Raw genomic sequence first — 20,457 nt, forward strand, 5'->3', positions numbered from 1 at the left:
TCCGCTATATAGTAACAAGAGCATTTTCATAACTGGTAATATAAACTATATTACTAGACTTCAAAAATATTTGATAAATAATTGATGAAATAAAAGAAATTTATATACCCATTTATATACTTAAAGTATATATCGATATTATAAACACAAAATCTATAAGAAAAACTATCGTCACAATACAAGAATTAGGAACAGCCCTACTCATTCATTTTTAACGTCAAATGTGCATAAAATTACGTGACACGTAGAAGCAAAGAGATTATTCAATCTAATTATTCTTAAGTTAAAAACAGTTTTCTTTAAGTTTGGTATTTCCAAAGTGTATAAAAAAGACACGGTACAGAAAAAAGACTCACCAAAATGTTATATCTTGAGGATTATTTAGAAAGTAAGTTGATTTTCATTCCAAGGCATTACGTAATGCAGATCTGTTGGTAGTACCGTGGCGTGTCAAATCATATTTGTTTATGTCGTTCGACTGGCGCGCTTATTCAAATTTTTTTCAACTGTTATACAAGACTGATTTCTGACATTTATTATTTAGGTATTAATGCATCTTTTGGGACTATCCTTTGCTTTTACATTATTATTTTTGTTTTCAGTGATCGAACATCTGCCACAGGAACTTAGGGATAGATTTACTGAAATGCGAGAGATGGACTTATCTGTTCAAAGTATGTAATTTAAAATTGACCCTTGAATGTGAAAATACTGTTGTTGCTTAAATTCATCAGTGCTACTAGTATTCTAGTAACAAGAAGGCAATTGCTTGAAAAATGGAATGCCTATATGTTATAATGTCTAATATCTATATATTGTCTAAGGAGACATATATATTCCTTATACTGTTCCACAACGTGCTAGACATTGAGGGGTTATCCCGACCCTCATTATATTTGTTCCATTACTAACTAAAGTAATTGTTAATATTCTAATTTAGTAATTTAAATAGTTATAATATTAGAATTAAAAACATACCTATGTTTAAACATTTAAACATTAAACATATAATGACTACAAAAATGTAAATGGAATTTACTATTCAATTCTGTATACAGATAGTATGGACACATTGGAAAAAAGAGTCCGCACATTATTTGGTGGTTGTCGGCGTGGCGAAATGAACACAGATCAAGCTAACACAGAATTTGCAGATATAAAGCATGGGTATAACAAAACATTAGAAGAGGCAGATGAAAAAGTAGCTTTGGCTAACCAAATGCGTGATTTAGTTGATCGATATTTACGAAGGCTGGGTATGTGCTCACAATAATATAAAACATAATTTATATAACAATAATAACATATTGGGGGATAAGATTGCTAGAAATGGGGACCCCACCAATACTAATGTACCATGACAGGTTGACCCTCTTGAAAACAATAGCCATTAAATTCCTGTAAATTTGCCATATTGGACTAAGTGACCAAACTTCATTCTCATCCTATCTTAAGTACTAGTATACAACCATCCCCTGCTGTTAGCGCAGGCGGGTTTAGGCGTTATGCGGGTGCGGTATTATTATAATCAACTATGAAAATATTATTATTTTTATTACAGATACTGAATTGCATAAATTCAAATGTGAATTAGAGGCAGATAATAAGGGCATAACAGAGTTGCTTGAGAAAAGATCCCTTGATTTAGACAGCAACACAAATCACACTGCTACATCTAATAACAACCATTACAAAGAAAACAGGTAATAAGTAATAATTTTACTAAGACTTTCTAATTTCTCTTCTAGTTACATGCTATGCAAATATTTCCCATATTAGTTCTAATGTTTTAAATGACATATAGACATTATCAACTGTTAACGATGTCGTGATGTCTCTTACTAATTTCGCTCAGTTTATCTATCCACCATAGCTGGGGGAGAGCCTACTGCCGTGTCTCTCATTGATTTGGTGTATTATCGATGTTTTCATCACAAATATGAATTGATGCTATTTTTTGGTATCAACCAAACCTTTTGGTATAAGTCAGATTAGCAAACCACTAGGCCACGATATTCTGAAGGTAGATTTAGGTATTACACCTACTTACTTATGTAGAGACTGATTCTTTAGTAACTTTTGTGATTGCTTTGTAGGATTAATATCATCAACAATTGTAAACAATTGTAAAATAATTATAAAATAATTTTGCAGATACCGTATCAGAGCAGAAAAACGCAGAGATAGCTGGGGTACCAGGGAATCACGAGCTCATGCCACCACGGGCAACCTTTCCAGAACCGACTCTGCTATACAGGTGCTCATTCACATAGTTATTACATGAATATAATATACATTAATATTAATGTTGATAATAAATTATATAAATATGGAAACAATGTAATTTAGTTAAACCTAAAGTTGGAGGGAAAAATATAGTGTGTACGATGATAAATTTGTTAATAAAATTTAATTTATTTAAGGCTGCCCTGGGACGTGATTCATATTCTTTGGGTCATGCCGGCAGTGCCATAGCCGCAGCAGCTAGCCAGGCTATAGCCGCCACACAACAGGTATGTTGCTTTCCCGGTGTTCGCATGAATGTTGATCATAAATTTTCTCTTTAGAACACTGAATCAACTACTCACTATTAAAACCCATCTAAGTCTGTAAAACTTCTTCCATGTACATTTCTTCAAACCCTTGTACTATTTGCCTTGTAATTAATTATTTTTCCACAATAAATAATAGTATCATATTTACAGCTATAAAAAAATTTATTAAAAATAATATGTAAAAAGTAATAAAAATAATGAAGAAAAGGGAAATTTTAATGGTCGAAGACAAGGCAAAGTTTTCTAAAACTATTTGTTCCTTTGTTTCTTTTACATCATAACAGTATTTTTTTTATAATTATGTCCAATATTCCGCATCAGACATCCTCTTTTAATTCTACTCATAGTCATGGTCAATTACTAGATTGATCCAGGTATTCTGTTATCACCATAACTTTACTTTAAACACTTAGCACTCATAAATATGAACATGATAGTGCCATGTGTAATGACTAAACTACAAACTATACTTTATCTATACACGGTTTCAGATGCAGCAGGGACGACGAACAGCTTCGTTAAAGGCGTCCTACGAGGCGGTGGCCGGTGGTGAACTGCAACACGCTCACCATCTACATCACGCAGCCGCCGTTGCCCACCATGACCACGGTACGATCACTACAATAAAAACAATGTTTACAGCGAAGTTATTTGATCCGAAAAGAACTAACAAGAAAGTAGATTGTTACTTTTTTCAAACAAATCAGTAAAAAGCAATAATATCACAACTAAACACTAATCACACTAAATCGAAGAATTAAGCGTTAGGGTCTTCTTTCATATGACAAGCTAATATTAATCGAAATGGGTGACTAATACAAGTTTTTTACAAATCCACATCTGTGGGATAAATATAACATATTTAACCCATAGATGTGGATATTTTGGCTACATACTATATTACTTTATAATTAATTAAAACATATTGTGCTATATATACTACAGGACATGGTGTCAGTGCTGGTCACAGTCAAGCCACGAGTGTTCATGGGCATCATACAACATCACACGGTCACAGCAACTCATCATCATCATCTAATAAAAGACAAAAGCAAAAGTAAGTATAATGTTTGAATATTAAATCTTTTGCAAGAAAGTAACTAAGATGGTTTTATAATGCTGGTTAGAATACGCTTGTCTCATAGACTACTATCTTTTATCAACTTCCTACTTTTTAAATAGTAATATTATATTGTATATTCAGAATTAGGCTCGTTTCTATTTAGTTACATTTGTGTCAATGTGTACTAAATATTAGTATTGTCAGTAACATCCTTGGATCAGTATCATCTAACTATGTATATGAATTTAATGAACATGAAATGTGATATGTGATAATAATGAATGTAATATTCCGCACCGCAATACTTTGTAAAATTATTATACAAATAATCTTCTCAGAAAAACAAACTACAGTTCATCGTCGAATATATCGGCCCACGCACAGCAATCTGTCGCGGCTGCTAGTCGCTCTTCGTCGCCCACTGTTGTGTAAGTATATATTTTAATGTTCAACCGTTTCATAAAAACGGAAATTAAAAAACTTGTGAATCCGAATATTCGAGATCCGAAATTTAAGATCTGCAAGAAATATTTTCAGTTATATATGTACATATATATATATATATATATATATATTTAATCTATGTGGTATAGTATATAAAGGATTTTTATATTCGATTTCGATGATATACCTCGTTAAATGTATGTATATACTTTATTTTATACAAAAACTAGCTGTGTATTGATACTTTACCCATGCCAATCTTCCATCTTATATTTGCGTGTATCAGTGAGGACAAGCCAAGTAGAGTCAGACTTTTTGAAATCTATTTCAGGGGCAACATTGTGAATAATGTGACTATTGAGGAACCCATGGAAGAGGAATGGACATACGACCCCAACGAGCCACGCTACTGTATTTGCAACCAAGTGTCCTATGGGGACATGGTCGCCTGTGATAATCAAGACGTATGTATTGTAGTCGAAAACAGTCATTACTACCTCTCTATTGGTCGCAGTTCCTCCCGCCATTTCATTCCTGTGGAATAGAAATGATTAAAAAAAATCCTTGTCACATGTTTTTAATTGCCGCTCGTTTTCATTCTGAAATAAAAGATAGCCTGTAACCGTCTTCGTAATACAATCAATCATCTTTACGTCAAATTTTATAATTTTATCTACTCCAGTGTTATTTCGTGAAAAGGTCCAGGTGTTTACTATGTACATTATGCATGTATTTACAAACAACAATATATTTGTATTGTGTGTGTGTGTGTGTATATCAGTTGTGTAGTACTCATAACACAAGCTTTGCTTAGCAAGGGACGAGTTGGTAGATTTCTTAAATTTCAGTAATAAGATAAAATCAGACTTGACTATACTGTAATAGTTCAACTATTACAGCACAAACTCTAAGAAATGCGAGATTTATATTTTCAATTATGGATTTAAATATGTTGTCTGTTGCAGTGTCCATATGAGTGGTTCCATTACCCCTGTGTTGGTATCACCGCTCCACCAAAGGGCAAATGGTATTGCCCTCAGTGTCAAAATCTCCGGCGCAACCGCACCCATCGAAAGAACTGAACTACCTAATGCAATTAGCTACTTCCTAAAAATATATTAAAAATATATGCATTTGAATCATAACAATAATATTTAGTGCATTTGTAATGTTGAATTGTGTTCGGTTCTTAAATATTTAAGGCAAATTTGACTCATTAAGTAAGTGAGTATTAGCAAAAATATCTTTAGTATGCACTTTAGGGGCTTAATAAAACCGTTTAACAATATAGACTTCTTTTTTTTTCATTCATTATGTATAAGTCTGTGTGCTTTCTTTAGTCTGTATTTTAATCTCGCCGACTAAATTGACAAATGTGAATATCAAATTTTAAATACTGTTACCAGCTGTACAGGTGTAGTGCTGTATTTAAGGTAGCAATTTGTTGAAATATAATTGTTTTAAGTTTTCTACATTGAATTTTTAAAATTTACGCACTTACAGAAGAATTTCCATACTTATATTTTTTTTATTTAAGAACACAAGATATATTTTTGTGGTTTTCGTGCATATAGTAATCTTTATGGTATTATAGTAAAAACAAGCTATTTTTTTTTTCTTTCTAACAAGTAAATATTTTAAATAAGTGTAATGACACTTACAACAACACACTTACTTTGTAAAAGAGGCAGTTAAGTCTTTGTTTTAATTAAATATATATATGTCAATTAAAAATATTGATGTTTATACAATAACCCTATATACGTGAATACCTATACTTTATTTTACATTTTAAATAAACACCCACAGCAAAAGACAGCAACATATGTAATGTCAAATTTGTTTCCGAAATAAAAAAAACTTGTAGGTTAGTATTTAAAAAATAATATATGTTTTTTTTATGTCTTCCAGTATCGATAACATAACCTCTGCTCCGCTTGGGTGTTGTGTAAAATTATTATTATCTTATACTCTCTACACTACAGGGAGAAAGGGATTGTGGACAGTAATGTGGACTCATGACCCTGTTACTAGCAATGTACCATGTCAGGTTGACCTCCACGCGGTTTCCCCTGGAAACCATCGTGATAAATTTCTGCTAAATATGTCACGATGGGCTAACTAACCTGACCTCATGTTCATCTTATCATCGTCCACTGGTGCCCCGCCAGCGTAAACCGTTAGCGCAGGCGGATGCACCATACTAAAAAAAAAACCACAGATAACATAATATTACATACAGATACCCCATCCCATACAAGAAAATGGTTCCTTCCTAACTCGGGCTATTCTTCGGGCTATTTTATTTCGCCACCGTAGCCGCTAGATGTCTCTAGATCTGAAGCAGTTCGGATTACTAGTGGGTGCTTAGTAACAAAGCATGAAAATAGATGGCAGTGAATTCAGTCTACATGACATCTGTTTTGCAAAGATATGTATATAATAGATATGTAGGTAACTGTATCGTGTACCTCATTAGGGACGATTCAAGATTCAATGTAAATGTGTAGGTATAATATCGTTAGCCGACACTCTGCAGATATGGCTTATGTGCCAATGTATATACCTATTATGTTATGGTTTATTTTACATTCCATGCCTATTTTTTTGATATGTTGTAACGCGTCTGCGCTATACGTATAGCCCGATTTTGATACTTTTATACTCGTACGTATCAAAATCGGGCTATATGATTTTTTATTTCAATCGTTATGTGTAAGAGACTGGTTTTAGCTACAATTAATTTACTGGTATATACCTCATGTATTCTACGATGTACCCCTCTTTTCCCTAATGAGAATTCCGCTATATCTTATATATAAATTTTGTATCACAGTGTTAGTTGCCATATTTTTCCCACATTTTGATGAAATTTGATATGTATACTTGCCAGGTCTGAGGTAGGGTTGTTATCTATTTTTTATACCCCTAAGTCATAGGGGTGGCCTACCCCGAAAAAATATTTTTTTGTATTATGGACAATTTTTTATTTATTTATAATGTTACATTGAAAATACATACACGCCTAAATTTTCACCCGTCTTTCACCAACCCCTATTTATAATATTATAAATGCTAAAGTAACTTAGTCTACTACGCCAAAACTACTGAACTGATTTAATTGAAATTTGGTAGACAGATAATGTAGACCCTGAGAAAGGCTACTTTTTAATGCGAAAAAGTATTGAAAGGGGAAATGAAAGGCTATATGAGGATATCGTAATTTTTAAAGTCAGATCTTGTAAGATTAAGTGAACTAGGTTTTTCATTATTAGAAATGTGTAACGGGGTAACACGTTATTTAGTGCGAAATTGTGTATATTACAATAAAATTTAACGAGAAAATATTATAATGATGTCACTGGGACACTCATTGCCTTACTACTATATCGTCCGTTAGTCGCGAACTTTCTGGAAACACGAGAGGCGCGCTCCTATTGGTTAGTAGATGAGGTAGACGAGTCTCACGGCGCCGCAGCGTAAGTACTTACTATACATACGTAGTATACATATGGGTGTTACAAATGTTTTTATTACGAGTAATATTACTCTGTTATCTAAAGCAAGTAATGTGTGCTTATTTTGAACTTGATAACATTCTGAATTACTCGTATATCTTTCAATATCTTTAGCGGTATAAACCAGGTTATGTTACTAGTATTGTTAGTGAGGGATAAAGTTGATGAACAAAAATAAAACAATATTCGTATTAAAAATATATTCATCTAATATTTTTGGCATTATTTTTAAGTTTCTTCCAAATACAAGGGGTCTGACATGGGGTGTTATGTACCTACATTAAAAGATACTTTTTGAAATGTATGAAATGTATGTACCTACATTAAAAGATAATTTTTGACATGTATGAAATGTATGTACCTACATTAAAATATAATTTTTGAAATGTATGAGATGTATGAAAGAAATGTATGTACCTACATAAAAAGTTCATTTTTGAAATGTATGAAATGTATGAAATAAATGTATGTATGTACCTACATTAGAAGATAATTTTTGACATGTATGAAATGTATGTACCTACATTAAAATATAATTTTTTAAATGTATGAGATGTATGAAAGAAATGTATGTACCTACATAAAAAGTTCATTTTTGAAATGTATGAAATGTATGAAAGAAATGTATGTATGTACCTACATTAGAAGATAATTTTTGACATGTATGAAATGTATGTACCTACATTAAAATATAATTTTTGAAATGTATGAGATGTATGAAAGAAATGTATGTACCTACATAAAAAGTTCATTTTTGAAATGTATGAAATGTACGAAAGAAATGTATGTATGTACCTACATTAGAAGATAATTTTTGACATGTATGAAATGTATGTACCTACATTAAAATATAATTTTTTAAATGTATGAGATGTATGAAAGAAATGTATGTACCTACATAAAAAGTTCATTTTTGAAATGTATGAAATGTATGAAAGAAATGTATGTACCTACATTAAAAGATAATTTTTGAAATGTATGAAATGTATGAAAGAAATGTATTAAAAGATAATTTTTGACATGTATGAAATGTATGTACCTACATTAAAATATAATTTTTGAAATGTATGCACCGTACAATAACAATACACGTTAAACATCATACCACAGAGTCATACGCAAGTTAAAAACAAACTGCTATGATATATTAATGAGAAAGGAAAATCAACTTTATGGTATTCGAGTTAGGGTCGATTTCTCTCTTTTTTTTAAATACTATTTTAATCTTACCAGTTGCCAGTATTCGAAGACAGCTACGATTCGTACTCGATATTTTAAATTATTATGTAATCGATTATTCAGTACAAATGTAAATAACCAACGACACTAATAATGTACTACTATATTCCGTTCTTTGAAACGGAACACTGCTATAATACAAAATAATGAAAATTTACTGTTCACAACGACTCATTAAAAGCATCATCGAATAATGCGCTGTAATAAAATCCTGTTATCGATTATTCAAAAAAATCGATAATACATGTATTTATTTTTAATATGACAACACTTCATACATAAGTATTATTGGAAATAGTATTACTTGCTTGTTCGGCTATTTTTAATTTACTTAAAAATTTTTTATATGTTTAATTTACAATAATAATATATTAAGTGCTTATTATTGGAAAATATAAAAAAGACATTTAATTAGGCCGATACAAATGACGACAATGCCATCTATGAAAGCATTTTGAAAACATTGAGCCCCATATTAGCACTGATTAAAGTGTAATTAAGTACTGGAAAATAACAAAATGAGTAAATATATGAAAATTACTTTTCTAAACGCATTATTTCATTTTAACATGTATATATAACTTTTTAAAAATTGATTAAACATTTTTGAAAACACAGTTTTGTTTTTTATAACGTTTGCAAAACTATGAAGAATTCCATAGATACCAATCACGCCATCTATATGCAACTTTTAGCAATAATAATGGCTACTTCCTCATTGAGTGCCACTGACCATACTATTATCATCTATAAAAAAAAACTGTACACTACCTAACTAAAAATAAAAATAAAACAGTTTTGACTAGCTAATCGACAGACCTTTACAAATATTGATAGCATAGTTATTAAAAAGTACAAGAGCTTTCCTCTGAATTAATTTCATTAATTAGAAAAATTCAAGTTAGTAAATTCCACACCTATACTTCATAAGGTAAATATTTGTTTCGGTAAATATCTACATTTATTTAATAACTCACATTTAGAAAATATTTTCAAAGTTTGAAATCAAAATGTTAATATTTGACTAACCACTCAGCAACTAATCACTACGCCAATGCAGTTTTAGTGTTCATTGTTCTGTATCAATTAATGTCAGGTTGACGTTGTCAACGCTATCCAAAATACACTCTGTGGTTTCCTCCTTATTTCATTGAAATCCATTGACGTTTTTCTAGTAATTTCTAGCAATTTCTTTTAAATATACGTTTTAATTGTGATTTCATTCGAGAATTTACTGATTATAATTTTCCGTTCGATGTTTAACAGTACACTAGTATTGTTATATAATTGTATCTAATTAGTATAAAGTATTTGATTTACTTGTAATACACATTTTTTGTTTTATTGAATTGAAGATAACCAGTATGTCTGAAGTGAAAATAAAGGAGGTAACGTAACCTAAAAATTTCTATTGGTTACAGTAGTAACTAAATATTTTGGTTATATCCTAAATTAATAGTCTTCTTCTTTTAGCTTCGCAGTGATATAGACGAGTTAAATGAGTTACTAAAACAAGCCAATAGGAAAAAAGTTAAAGATCTCTTGTCACTGGAAATTCGTAAATTGGAGACCGAATGGATTAACTTGAAAGAAACCGAAAACGCTTCTATTACTGATGTCACATCGTCGCCTGCTACAGCATCGGCTTCAGCACAAAAAAGATATCAAATCAAACTAAATGGTTATGGTTAGTCAATTTTATTGTAAAGATTTTTAATTTCAACTGTACGAACCTCCCAAACAACTAATTTAAACTTATAATTAGTTATGTTATTTTTATAGCAGCACAGTATTAAATAAAAAGTATTATATATTCTGCCAAGTTTGGTAATCCAGCCAGGTTTGGTATCCCATTTTCATTCAACACTAATATTATCAATCTTTATAACGGTTTTTTTATAATTACACTTGAACATTTTATTATTTTATTCCTTTTTTTATAGGTTGGGATCAGTCAGATAAATATATACAAGTGTTTGTTACACTTAAGGATGTTCACACTGTGCCAAAAGAACAAGTTTACTGTAAACTGACAGATAGATCAATGGAGTTACATATTGACAATTTGGATAACAAAGACTACTTGCTTGTTATTAATAAACTTCTTGAACCTATTGTTGTTGCAGACTGTCACTGGAAACAAAAGACAGGTATATTTTAATACTAGCTGTACCCGCGACTTCGTCCACGTGGTGTTGTGCTTTATTTTTCTAAAATAAAATAATATTTCTAAAATAAAAGTAGCCTAAGTTACTACTTATTACCTGCCAAAAATATCCCGTCAAAATCGGCCCAGCCATTTCAGAGATTAGCCGGAACAAACAGACAGACAGACAACAATTTTATAAAAAGGTTATTATATATGCATGTAGTAAAAAATGGTTATTTCAATATTACAAATTTTCAATATTCAATTCTATTTATATGTATAGATAACGATACATCCATACAACCTTGCACCTACCTTTTCAACCCCCTTCAACCCTTTTTCACATTAAAAAGTTCCTAACCTATGTCCTTTCACAGGGTCTTGTCTATCTGTGTCCCAAATTTAATTTGAATTGGTATTATAGTGTTAGCGTGTAAGTGTGATAGTCAGACATTGACATTTGTAATATTAGAAAGCTATTTAATAAACTAACCTAAAATACCCAAAGAAAAGAGTTCCATCAGTCTAACTTCAAAAATTATGATTTGCCATAAAAAGTTTTATCTCCTAGTTTATTTTACCATCCTAAATGAAAATGTCATATTTTATCAACAACTTAAGAAATACATTCTAAGCTTCTAGCCTTAAAAATTACTTCCATACAACCTTGCATCTACTTTTTGAATTTTCATCTTCCCTTTCAACCACCTTATAATCCTTTTTCACATTATAAAATAATTTATGTCCTTTCTCAAGGTCTAGACGCCAAGACGACTAAACAGATTTAAATGAAATTTGGTATGTAGATAACATACCAAATTTCATTTAAATCGGTTTAGTCGTTTTGGCGTGTAAGCGAAACAAACACAGACAGAGTTACTTTCACTTTTGTAATATTAGTAAGATATTTAATAAACCAAAGAAGATAAAGAAAAAAGTGTAATCGTTCTAGCTTCAAAAATGACGAATTTCTATAAAAACATTTATCACCTATTTTATTTTATCTCCTTAATGGTAATTTTTTACAAACTTTGAATATCATATTTATTTATAGGTAATTAACAGCCCCAAAAATAAATTTCAAGTGTTTAGTTTCAAAAATGACGATTCTTCCATACAATCTTTCATTCCCCCTTTCAAGACCTTGCTACTCTTTTTTCGCGTTAAAAAGTAGCCATGTCCTTTCTAGAGGTCTAAACTATCTGTGTACTAAATTTCATTTAATCTGTTCAGTAGTTTTTCCGTGAAAGCGAGACAGACAGACAGAGTTACTTTCGCATTTTTAATATTAGTAAGGATTACAAACAGACACTCCGATTTTATTTATGTGTATGTGTGTATGTATAGTGTGCATTTAAAAAACGAAAATGTAACTTAAAAATATTTATTTTAGGAAAAAACAACTATCTACGTTACTAACTAAATAAAATAACCTATAAATAATTTATAAATTTCAATGTAAATCTGAATATTGAACACAAATGTACCTGATTTATAATATCTAATTACTTGAAGGTACAAAAGGAAAGCATTTTACTGCTTTCCTTTTTTACGTTCAAGTAATTAGGTTAAATAAAGTCGTCGAGACAACCATCAACTACAGCCCGCGCGACAGGTAGCCTGTGATATTGATTCGTTGGTGTGAGACGTAGCGAGAGGCCCCCGAGGTATCGGCCCAGCGCGGTGCTTGCGCCTGAGCGCGCGGTATTACTTACAATATTACTGTATTTTTCTATAAAATAAAAGAGTTTTTCTAAAATAAAAGTAGCTTAAGATACTTCCAATTACATCAGCTACTTGTCAAAAAAAGTCCCGTTAAAATCGGTTCAGCCATTTCAGAGATTAGCCTGAACAAACAGAACGACAGACAGACAGACAAAAATTTTAAAAAGTGGTTTTTTGGGGTATGTAGCGTATTTATATTCATATGCATGCAGTAAAAAAGGGTTATTTCAATATTACAAACAGACACTCCAATTTTATTTATATGTATATATGTATAGATGATGAACATTATATATCCACATACATAAATATTATAAACTGAAAAATGTGGTTATGAAAATGAAATTTACAAAAATACTTAGGATTACAGATCCTAAGTATTTTTGTAAATTATATTACAAGTGCTGTATTTAATTTAGTACTATACTATATAATATTATAGCCCTACAACTATCATATTTAATTTAGGGCATTGCTTGACTAAAATTATTGTGTTTATATTGTTATTTTGACATAACTTACCAATCTCGCATTACAGATAGAGTTGTAATATTCCTGGCAAAATCACGTCCAAATATCAAGTGGTCTCATATGACTGAATTGGAAAAAAAATTTGAAGACCAACGCAGCAACAGATTCAAAACAGAAGATGCTGAAAAGAAAGACCCACAGGAATCCATCATGAGTCTTATGAAGAATATGTAAGTTAATCTATCAGCACTAAATATAGGTATAAAAATCATTATCCAATATTTTATGTTACTAAATGTTAATATCTGGCTGAAAGTCATATTATAGGTTGATATAAGAATATGTACTATTAAATTCCATATAATTATATTTCTGACTACACATTTCAAAATTCAATACATATAACAACTTATTAATGATTCAACACACACACACAAGAATTTTCTTATTCTGTTTTGAATAAATTTTATTTCTTATTTTCAGGTATGAAACTGGTGATGATGATATGAAGAGAATGATATCCAAGGCTTGGTATGAAGGCCAACATAAGAAAAAAACTGACACCTTAGACCTGTAAACTGTGCTTATAATGTATTCTTATTTGAAAGTAATTTCATAGAAAACAATTTTGATTCTATGTGCTGTGGAAGTGTAACCTATTTTGTGTTATCACTCACTGATCTGTCTCCAGCCTTTAAAGTTTTTGATTACCAAGATTTGTAAAAAATTGTCTATCTGGATACGCCATCTCACCTATTTCAGCTGTCAAATAGCTTGTTTTGTGAGCTGTACTGTGAGATAAGGCAGTGAAATTAGAATAAATGAAATAATTAAGGCACATTATATCTTAGTTCTTTGGAATGGCAATGATAAGTAGAATTATGATGATGTGATGTCCATGGAGGACCACTTACAATCAGGTGGCTCATTAGCTTGTCTCATTTCAGTTAGTTCAACATTACTGGCTGCCTTGCATGTATGGATTATGTAGGACTATTTGTGCTGCTCATTCTTAATTACAGCTATTCAATTAAGAATAAAGAGCCTAAATGAATTACATAAATGAACCAGAGCCATGTTTTGCGTCATACATGTGAAGTAACCACTAACAGAATTTTTTCATAAACAGAATTTGAATTTTTTAATAAGTTTTAAGTGTAATAAATCTGTCAATGTCATTTAACAAAACAGTGTTTTATTAATATGTTGTAAAGATATTTTTTGACTGGGGGAAACCGGGAAGTTTTCTTTTTATAGTAGTAAGTACATTTAGTTATGTTAATTAATGAATGTTTTATGCTAGTGTTGATATACCATACACTACTATTCTACTTACGGTGATGCTCGTCATTGCTTGTGTCAGTCATTGACCAAGGTTATTTAATACTGAACTTATTTCATACAGCATAATTTACCGTATTTTCCGAACTATGAAGGCAACTTTTTAATTAGAAAAAGATAGTTACTACGTAATATTTATTATACGACAAAAAGGGAAATCACCCACTTTTGTTCGACTCCGTACTTTTAATCGACAATAATTTGTAATAAGTAGTAAGTAATATTGACATATATCTTTCTAAAATAATTTTTAGAAAAATATATTTTAAGTTTTAACCTGTCTTTTGCCCGAAAAATACAATATGAGCTAATAAATAAGTACTATTTACTACAGCCATACTGTCTAGAATTGATTTCTATAACATTTTTTTTTTCAAAGCAAATTTATGCAATACGTAGGCAATGTTAAACACCTACTTGATTAATGGATTCATTTATTTGTGATTTAGAAAAACAAATTTGATATTTTAACATCAATTTATTATTATCTAATAATATTTAACACGAGATCAGAACATCAATGCTTAAAAGATCTTACATGGTAAAAGTGGTAGAACTTACAACATCAAATCTAGATAGATCATAATAAGTATAGGTAGTTCGACTGCAATCGTGATGCCTTAATCCACTTTCACTGGAATTTTGAAAGAACCAGGATTCCACCAACTGAAAAACAACAATTTATCTAATTAAATATTTGTTGACTATATTTTAATAACACCTACTAAAAGTTACATAAATGAATCAATTATTTTTTGTACCTACCGAGCACATGTAACTCAAATAGAGGTGAAAACATGGCTTAATATTCTCACATTTTGTGCTAGATATATTTAAATTCACCAAAGGCGAGCTCACCCACCGATTTAAATGAATTTGGTTCGATATTGGTATTTCCATCGGCGGAGAATTAAATAGTCAGTCTTTAATTGCAGGTATTTTTTATAAATAGTCCTACACCTATGGTCTATGTGCCGGTAGTAAACTACTAGGCAACACTACTAAGCATTTAATCAAATATACATGATTTGGAAATTTGTTTTTTATTACCTGACTTTTTTAGCCCTAGATTTACTCTCAGATAGCATTTGCATGATTATTGTGCAGACATAAACGCCTTGCATTGTATAAAAGAGATGTTGCCAACTCAATACAAATGTTTGATATTTAGGATCTGTTTTGTTTCGAATCAAGGATCCAAAATCTCGGTGTCTTGCAGATTCAATCAAACGAGAATCGAGTTCACGGTCATTGCTAATATCCTTTGTTCTATAATTCATGTCACGTCGGTTGACGTTGATGTCACGATTACGATCACTGTCTCCGACCATTGATTCTCGTTTTAATGTGTTCCTATGCATTCTACCAGAATCATCTCTAGCCAGCCGCATCGATCTTACAACAGGGTCATAGGTTAGTCTAAGTCCCTCTCTAAATGATCGCTCTTCCCTTTGGTAACGTTCGTCGTATTGATTCGTATAGCGTATGCGATTCACACTTTTACGCTCGTGTCTTACATCGTTTCGAGAATTGATCTGACGTCCAGTAATTGGCATTGCGTTTTCGTAGCTTTCACGGAACTGGGATCTAAATACAAATCGGTCTCTATTATTTTCTATACGGTTGTTTGCATCAGCAGCTCTCCTTTGGTCTTCGCGAGTAACTCTGGCGACTCTTCTCTCAGAATAGCGCCGATCATTGTTTTCATTTAGTGGTGTCCTACTTTTGAATATTTTTGTTTCTGTATTGCTTATTATGTTGGAAACTGCATCCTCGTTTTCCCGTATATCTCGATATTCTTCACTTATTTTTAGTCTATTTAGTTCGGTATCTCTTACTAAGCGATTACTTTCCCGTTGGCCGTTATTTTGCCTAATCTGTCGGTCAAAAGACCTTGTTACAAGCCGTAGACCACTCCTTGCCTCTGAATCTCGCTGATTGCTGCGCATGGAGTTCCTATTATCATTTCTTAGATCTATAGTACGTCTGTTTTGAATTTCCCTTAGAATATTGCGACGTTGGTTATACTCATCTAACTCCATAATATTTTCCCCAAAATGCCTTACATGTTGATTGGGATGTTGACGTTCACGTATTAATCTCCGTTCTATTTGGGTGCCTTCTCTTTGTTCCCGGGATTCCTTTCGATTATAAAAACGATTACCTCTGCCTGTTACCAAGTTGTCCTGGGCGTCGACATCAATTTCATTCTGATCCCAGATTCTATGGTTTCCATTATTTAAAAGTCGCGAATTCAATCTAGTCGTAATTGTTTGACGCTCATTTCCTACGTTACGTACATCAGTTCGAATGGTATCTCGGTTAAGCGATTCTGTATAGTATTTACGGGTGATATCTCGGTTGTGATCGCGATTATCTGTTGTTTGTCGTTCTAGAGGTCGACGGCTCATTCTAGGGTCATTATCACTTCTTTCAAGACGTGATTCAAAACGAGAAACAGAGTTGCGTTCCATTCCTTTTCTTGACTCCTGTGGCCTATTTCGAGCATTTAATGAGCTGATGTATACTACCTGAGATCTTGTTTGCTCGAGTAAATTACGCCTTTCTGCACTTTCTTTAATTCTTCGAGATGTATCAGAAATGGCAATTCTTGATCGGGTGTTATCATAAACAGTTCGATCTGTTTCGCTGATGATACGTGATGACCTAAAATATTTATCTTCACGGTTGTTGCGACCATTTTCTCTAGAGTTTCTAGCGAAATGTTTGCGTTCTTCTCGAATAGAGGATTCCCTAGTACGACGCTGTTCAATTTGTATATCGTTTGAATATAAATTGGTGCGTCTAGAATCTCTTTCCCGAGAAAAGGGTTGTCTTATAACCGCACTGTTCTTTTCAAAATCGGCATTAGTTTTAACGGATTTGGAAAATTCGTGGAGGTAGTTTGCACGACGCTCTTCAAAACCAAGTTTCTTATGGTGTACACTTGCATAGACCGATAGCCGTGTATCTCTTTGCAAGGTATGCGGTTGGCGTTCGCTACACTCTTGCCTTCCATCAACGAGGCTCCGCTCGGCGAAGGATTCAATAGGCTGGAATATTGCGAGGGACGCAAGTAGTAGTAAACGCCACTTATACATAGTAACAATCTGGCTTTTTTGTAAGGATTTCTTTTGTCGCGATTTCAGTGTTAGAAGTGAAACTGAGAAGTCTACTTCTGAACTGTGGAGCTTAGCTGCGAAACCTCCTTTTATACGCCATCGAGGTCTGAGGCCACTGAATTTCTATTAAGCGCTAGAACGCATCCAATTTTAAACAAGTTACGCACAACATTTTATGAGAATGATCGACAAATCTTAATCCTGGAATTAAATCCCTCCTTTCCCCTTATGAGAAACGTGTTAACGTTTCTCATAAGGGGAAAGGAGAAGAAGTAGTGTATATTACCTATACCTTATTACAAGGACTAAAAATCTTCATGTGTACCTACCTATATAGAGGTCTGTCGTGACTGCATAATCAGAATTGTTAGAAAATCGAAATTTGGCATATCATATAACTTTCCAGGAACAAGACCGTCGTAAACAGTTGTCTGCTAAAAATATTATATTAAATATTGTACCGATATTAATTGTAATGTTTTAGACTGACTTTCTGGTACTGTGCATAGTCGTGGGAAGCTTTGTCTCTTTTATTTTTGTTGCGAGCCACCTTGTTTGCTTTGTAAACTGTGTTTTGCATGAAGCCTACCAAGAAAAAGCTACACGATATCCTTCAGTCCCTGATGTAGTTCATGTTATAGACGGACAGTTACCACGTACCATCAAGTTTGTTAGCCATTTTAGTTCAATGAAAATAAAGGTGTACCCATATATATACCTACGTAAAATAATAGTTTACTCCTATTTCAGTCTTATAAACACTTATAAGTCCACCTTTGCTCACATTGTCTCTAAGTTATATTATCATTGTATTATTTGTGCAATAAAGAGTATTTATATATTTATAAGACTGAAATTGGAGTAACATCGGCAACTAAAATATTAATTAGGTCCGAAATGAATCATCAAGTTTAATTAAAATTATCCAAAACATCATATTACCTCCAAAGATTTTCGAAAATATTGACATTTTCACTTAAACATAATTATAGTGTAGGTACCATATCTAAACACTATGTATATCTATACCTACCTAGGTATACGTACTTACTTACCTAAGGAAGTACGTATACTGAACAAAAATCTATGGAATTATATATAATACAAAAGTATCAACTACTGCAACATTCTTGTATACAGAGTAACGTTATCGGTGGTCACAGCTGCACAGGAAGATTTGTCCTTACTCGTAAAATAATTATCTGATCGCACCCGCTGAAGCAAGAAATGGGAACCCATAAATTGAATTCCTATGACGTCAATACGCTTAAAATTCTATACAAGTATAATAATATGTTATAGGACGACATGACCACGTACTAATACACAGTGTATTATACATTGTTCCTTGTGCTGTTCCTGTCTATATATGTAGGTATATGAGTGTAACTACTTTCTATCAAGTTGTAATTATCACAGGATTAGATTAGAATTCAACTTCTGTCAACTTATAGCTACCTACTACAAATCAATTTCCTTGATAGTATCGATAATTTATGGAAATACAAACAATAATATAAGTATAGACTGTTATTACCCAGAGTTTTTGGTGACTGGAGAGTCTGGTATCAATGTATTGAAGGCCACTATATCATCTCTAGAGAAACAAATTAACAGCCAGGCACAGTCGGCCTTACGTAATGAATTAGAAATTATTGGCGTCACCGAAACCCCTAATGAAAACCTACAGCACATTATTTTACAAACAGCTAGTAAAATTGGTGTAAGCTTAACGTGTGAAGACCACGATTGGGTTATGAGACCCGGAAACAGCTACGCTCAAGGCACCCAAACATCAAACAAAATTATTCCTCGTCCGTTGATTGTAAAATTCATGCGCAGAGCAAAAAGGGAAGATTTCCTTAAAGCTGCTAAAACCAGACGTAACATCACCTCTGCGGACATCGAGATTCAGGGGCCAGCAAGGAAATTATACTTTAACGAACATCTTACAAAACATAATAGACTGTTTTTTCGAGACACAAGATCAAGGGCTAAAGAATCTGGCTATAAATACTGCTGGATTAAGAACGGAATTGTACACATACGCAAACATGAAGGGAGACCCGCCATCAAGATACGCAATCTTTCTGACATGCACCATCACCTTGGCCTGCATGATGAAAATGTTTCCGTTTGCTCAATAATTAAAGATCGTAATAAATAATGTTTCAATTATTTACCGGTACTTTGCTTAGTAATTTAATACTTATGAGAACCTTTAATTATAATATCTTTCTAAATAGTTTGACAATATTTATTTACAAAATGTATAAAATGAGTTCCAGTTGGGTGATCTCTATTATAAACAAATCACGTATCTATTGTAAACAGTTTCATATTTATTTATACTTCTACACACTTAAATCAAATTTTAATCTAAATATAGCATTAATATATTTTTAATATTTCCTTTACACATAACACTGCTAAACCTGTTCAACATAAAAAATTGTCTTGTAAAAGCCAATATTCAGTATTATTGTTGGTGTATTTGCCGGCATAACGAACTACAATCAGTATGTTATTCTCGTGGTACGAGTGGTGACTCATATCGTAGATACAAAACATCTTCCTCTTACCAAGTACTACGACTACATAAACCACCATAGATATTGAGAAGGATATAGATGATTCTTTTGCTATAGAATGTCACTGAATCTCAGATCCCGAGTTATGCATGGACGTACTACAGCCATATTCCAATTTTACTTTGTTAAGCAGTAACATAAGAAGTCTGCAACGAAACATCAACGATTTTCTGGTGATACTAAAACGACTTGAGGTAGAATATGACGTCATTATTTTATCTGAATGTTGGTTACATAAA

The 20,457-nt window shown here is 32.2% G+C and overlaps 4 protein-coding genes across 4 annotated transcripts; 3 read left to right on the forward strand and 1 right to left on the reverse strand.

The window, feature by feature from the left end:
* Positions 1-158: 158 nt before the first annotated feature.
* On the forward strand, positions 159-5,359 carry LOC131847150 (inhibitor of growth protein 3). The gene is made up of 11 exons (XM_059196624.1): positions 159-388; positions 603-674; positions 1,059-1,256; positions 1,562-1,703; positions 2,155-2,257; positions 2,424-2,513; positions 3,047-3,164; positions 3,501-3,612; positions 3,957-4,046; positions 4,394-4,526; positions 5,028-5,359. The coding sequence occupies exons 1-11, from the start codon at positions 361-363 to the stop codon at positions 5,142-5,144; spliced, it is 1,203 nt and encodes a 400-aa protein (XP_059052607.1). The 5' UTR covers positions 159-360; the 3' UTR covers positions 5,145-5,359.
* Positions 5,360-9,971: 4,612 nt separating this feature from the next.
* LOC131847177 (calcyclin-binding protein) lies at positions 9,972-14,304 on the forward strand. The gene is made up of 5 exons (XM_059196657.1): positions 9,972-10,207; positions 10,293-10,506; positions 10,763-10,969; positions 13,232-13,394; positions 13,648-14,304. Exons 1-5 carry the CDS (start codon positions 10,184-10,186, stop codon positions 13,739-13,741), a joined length of 702 nt encoding a protein of 233 aa, XP_059052640.1. The 5' UTR covers positions 9,972-10,183; the 3' UTR covers positions 13,742-14,304.
* A 660-nt stretch (positions 14,305-14,964) lies between these two features.
* LOC131847198 (uncharacterized) lies at positions 14,965-17,704 on the reverse strand. The gene is made up of 2 exons (XM_059196686.1): positions 15,556-17,704; positions 14,965-15,171 (listed from the first exon to the last, which is right to left on the reverse strand). The coding sequence occupies exons 1-2, from the start codon at positions 17,604-17,606 to the stop codon at positions 15,126-15,128; spliced, it is 2,097 nt and encodes a 698-aa protein (XP_059052669.1). The 5' UTR covers positions 17,607-17,704; the 3' UTR covers positions 14,965-15,125.
* Positions 17,705-18,935: 1,231 nt separating this feature from the next.
* On the forward strand, positions 18,936-19,979 carry LOC131847119 (uncharacterized). The gene is made up of 2 exons (XM_059196585.1): positions 18,936-18,943; positions 19,047-19,979. The coding sequence occupies exons 1-2, from the start codon at positions 18,936-18,938 to the stop codon at positions 19,792-19,794; spliced, it is 756 nt and encodes a 251-aa protein (XP_059052568.1). The 3' UTR covers positions 19,795-19,979.
* The last annotated feature ends 478 nt before the right edge of the window (positions 19,980-20,457 follow it).

This window comes from Achroia grisella, unplaced genomic scaffold, assembly GCF_030625045.1.
Source record: "Achroia grisella isolate CSIRO2021 unplaced genomic scaffold, CSIRO_AGI_Agris_v1 utg516, whole genome shotgun sequence".
Classification (NCBI taxonomy): domain Eukaryota; kingdom Metazoa; phylum Arthropoda; class Insecta; order Lepidoptera; family Pyralidae; genus Achroia; species Achroia grisella.

Coding starts and splice junctions, on each gene's coding strand:
- LOC131847177 (XM_059196657.1), top strand. CDS start 10,184: ATGTCTGAAGTGAAAATAAAGGAG. Junction 10,970..13,231: donor TCACTGGAAACAAAAGACAG/GTATATTTTAAT, acceptor CTCGCATTACAG/ATAGAGTTGTAATATTCCTG. Junction 13,395..13,647: donor ATGAGTCTTATGAAGAATAT/GTAAGTTAATCT, acceptor TCTTATTTTCAG/GTATGAAACTGGTGATGATG.
- LOC131847198 (XM_059196686.1), bottom strand. CDS start 17,606: ATGTATAAGTGGCGTTTACTACTACTTGCGTCCCTCGCAATATTCCAG. Junction 15,172..15,555: donor TCTAGGGCTAAAAAAGTCAG/GTAATAAAAAAC, acceptor GTTGTTTTTCAG/TTGGTGGAATCCTGGTTCTT.
- LOC131847150 (XM_059196624.1), top strand. CDS start 361: ATGTTATATCTTGAGGATTATTTAGAAA. Junction 389..602: donor TCTTGAGGATTATTTAGAAA/GTAAGTTGATTT, acceptor TTTTGTTTTCAG/TGATCGAACATCTGCCACAG. Junction 4,527..5,027: donor TCGCCTGTGATAATCAAGAC/GTATGTATTGTA, acceptor TGTCTGTTGCAG/TGTCCATATGAGTGGTTCCA.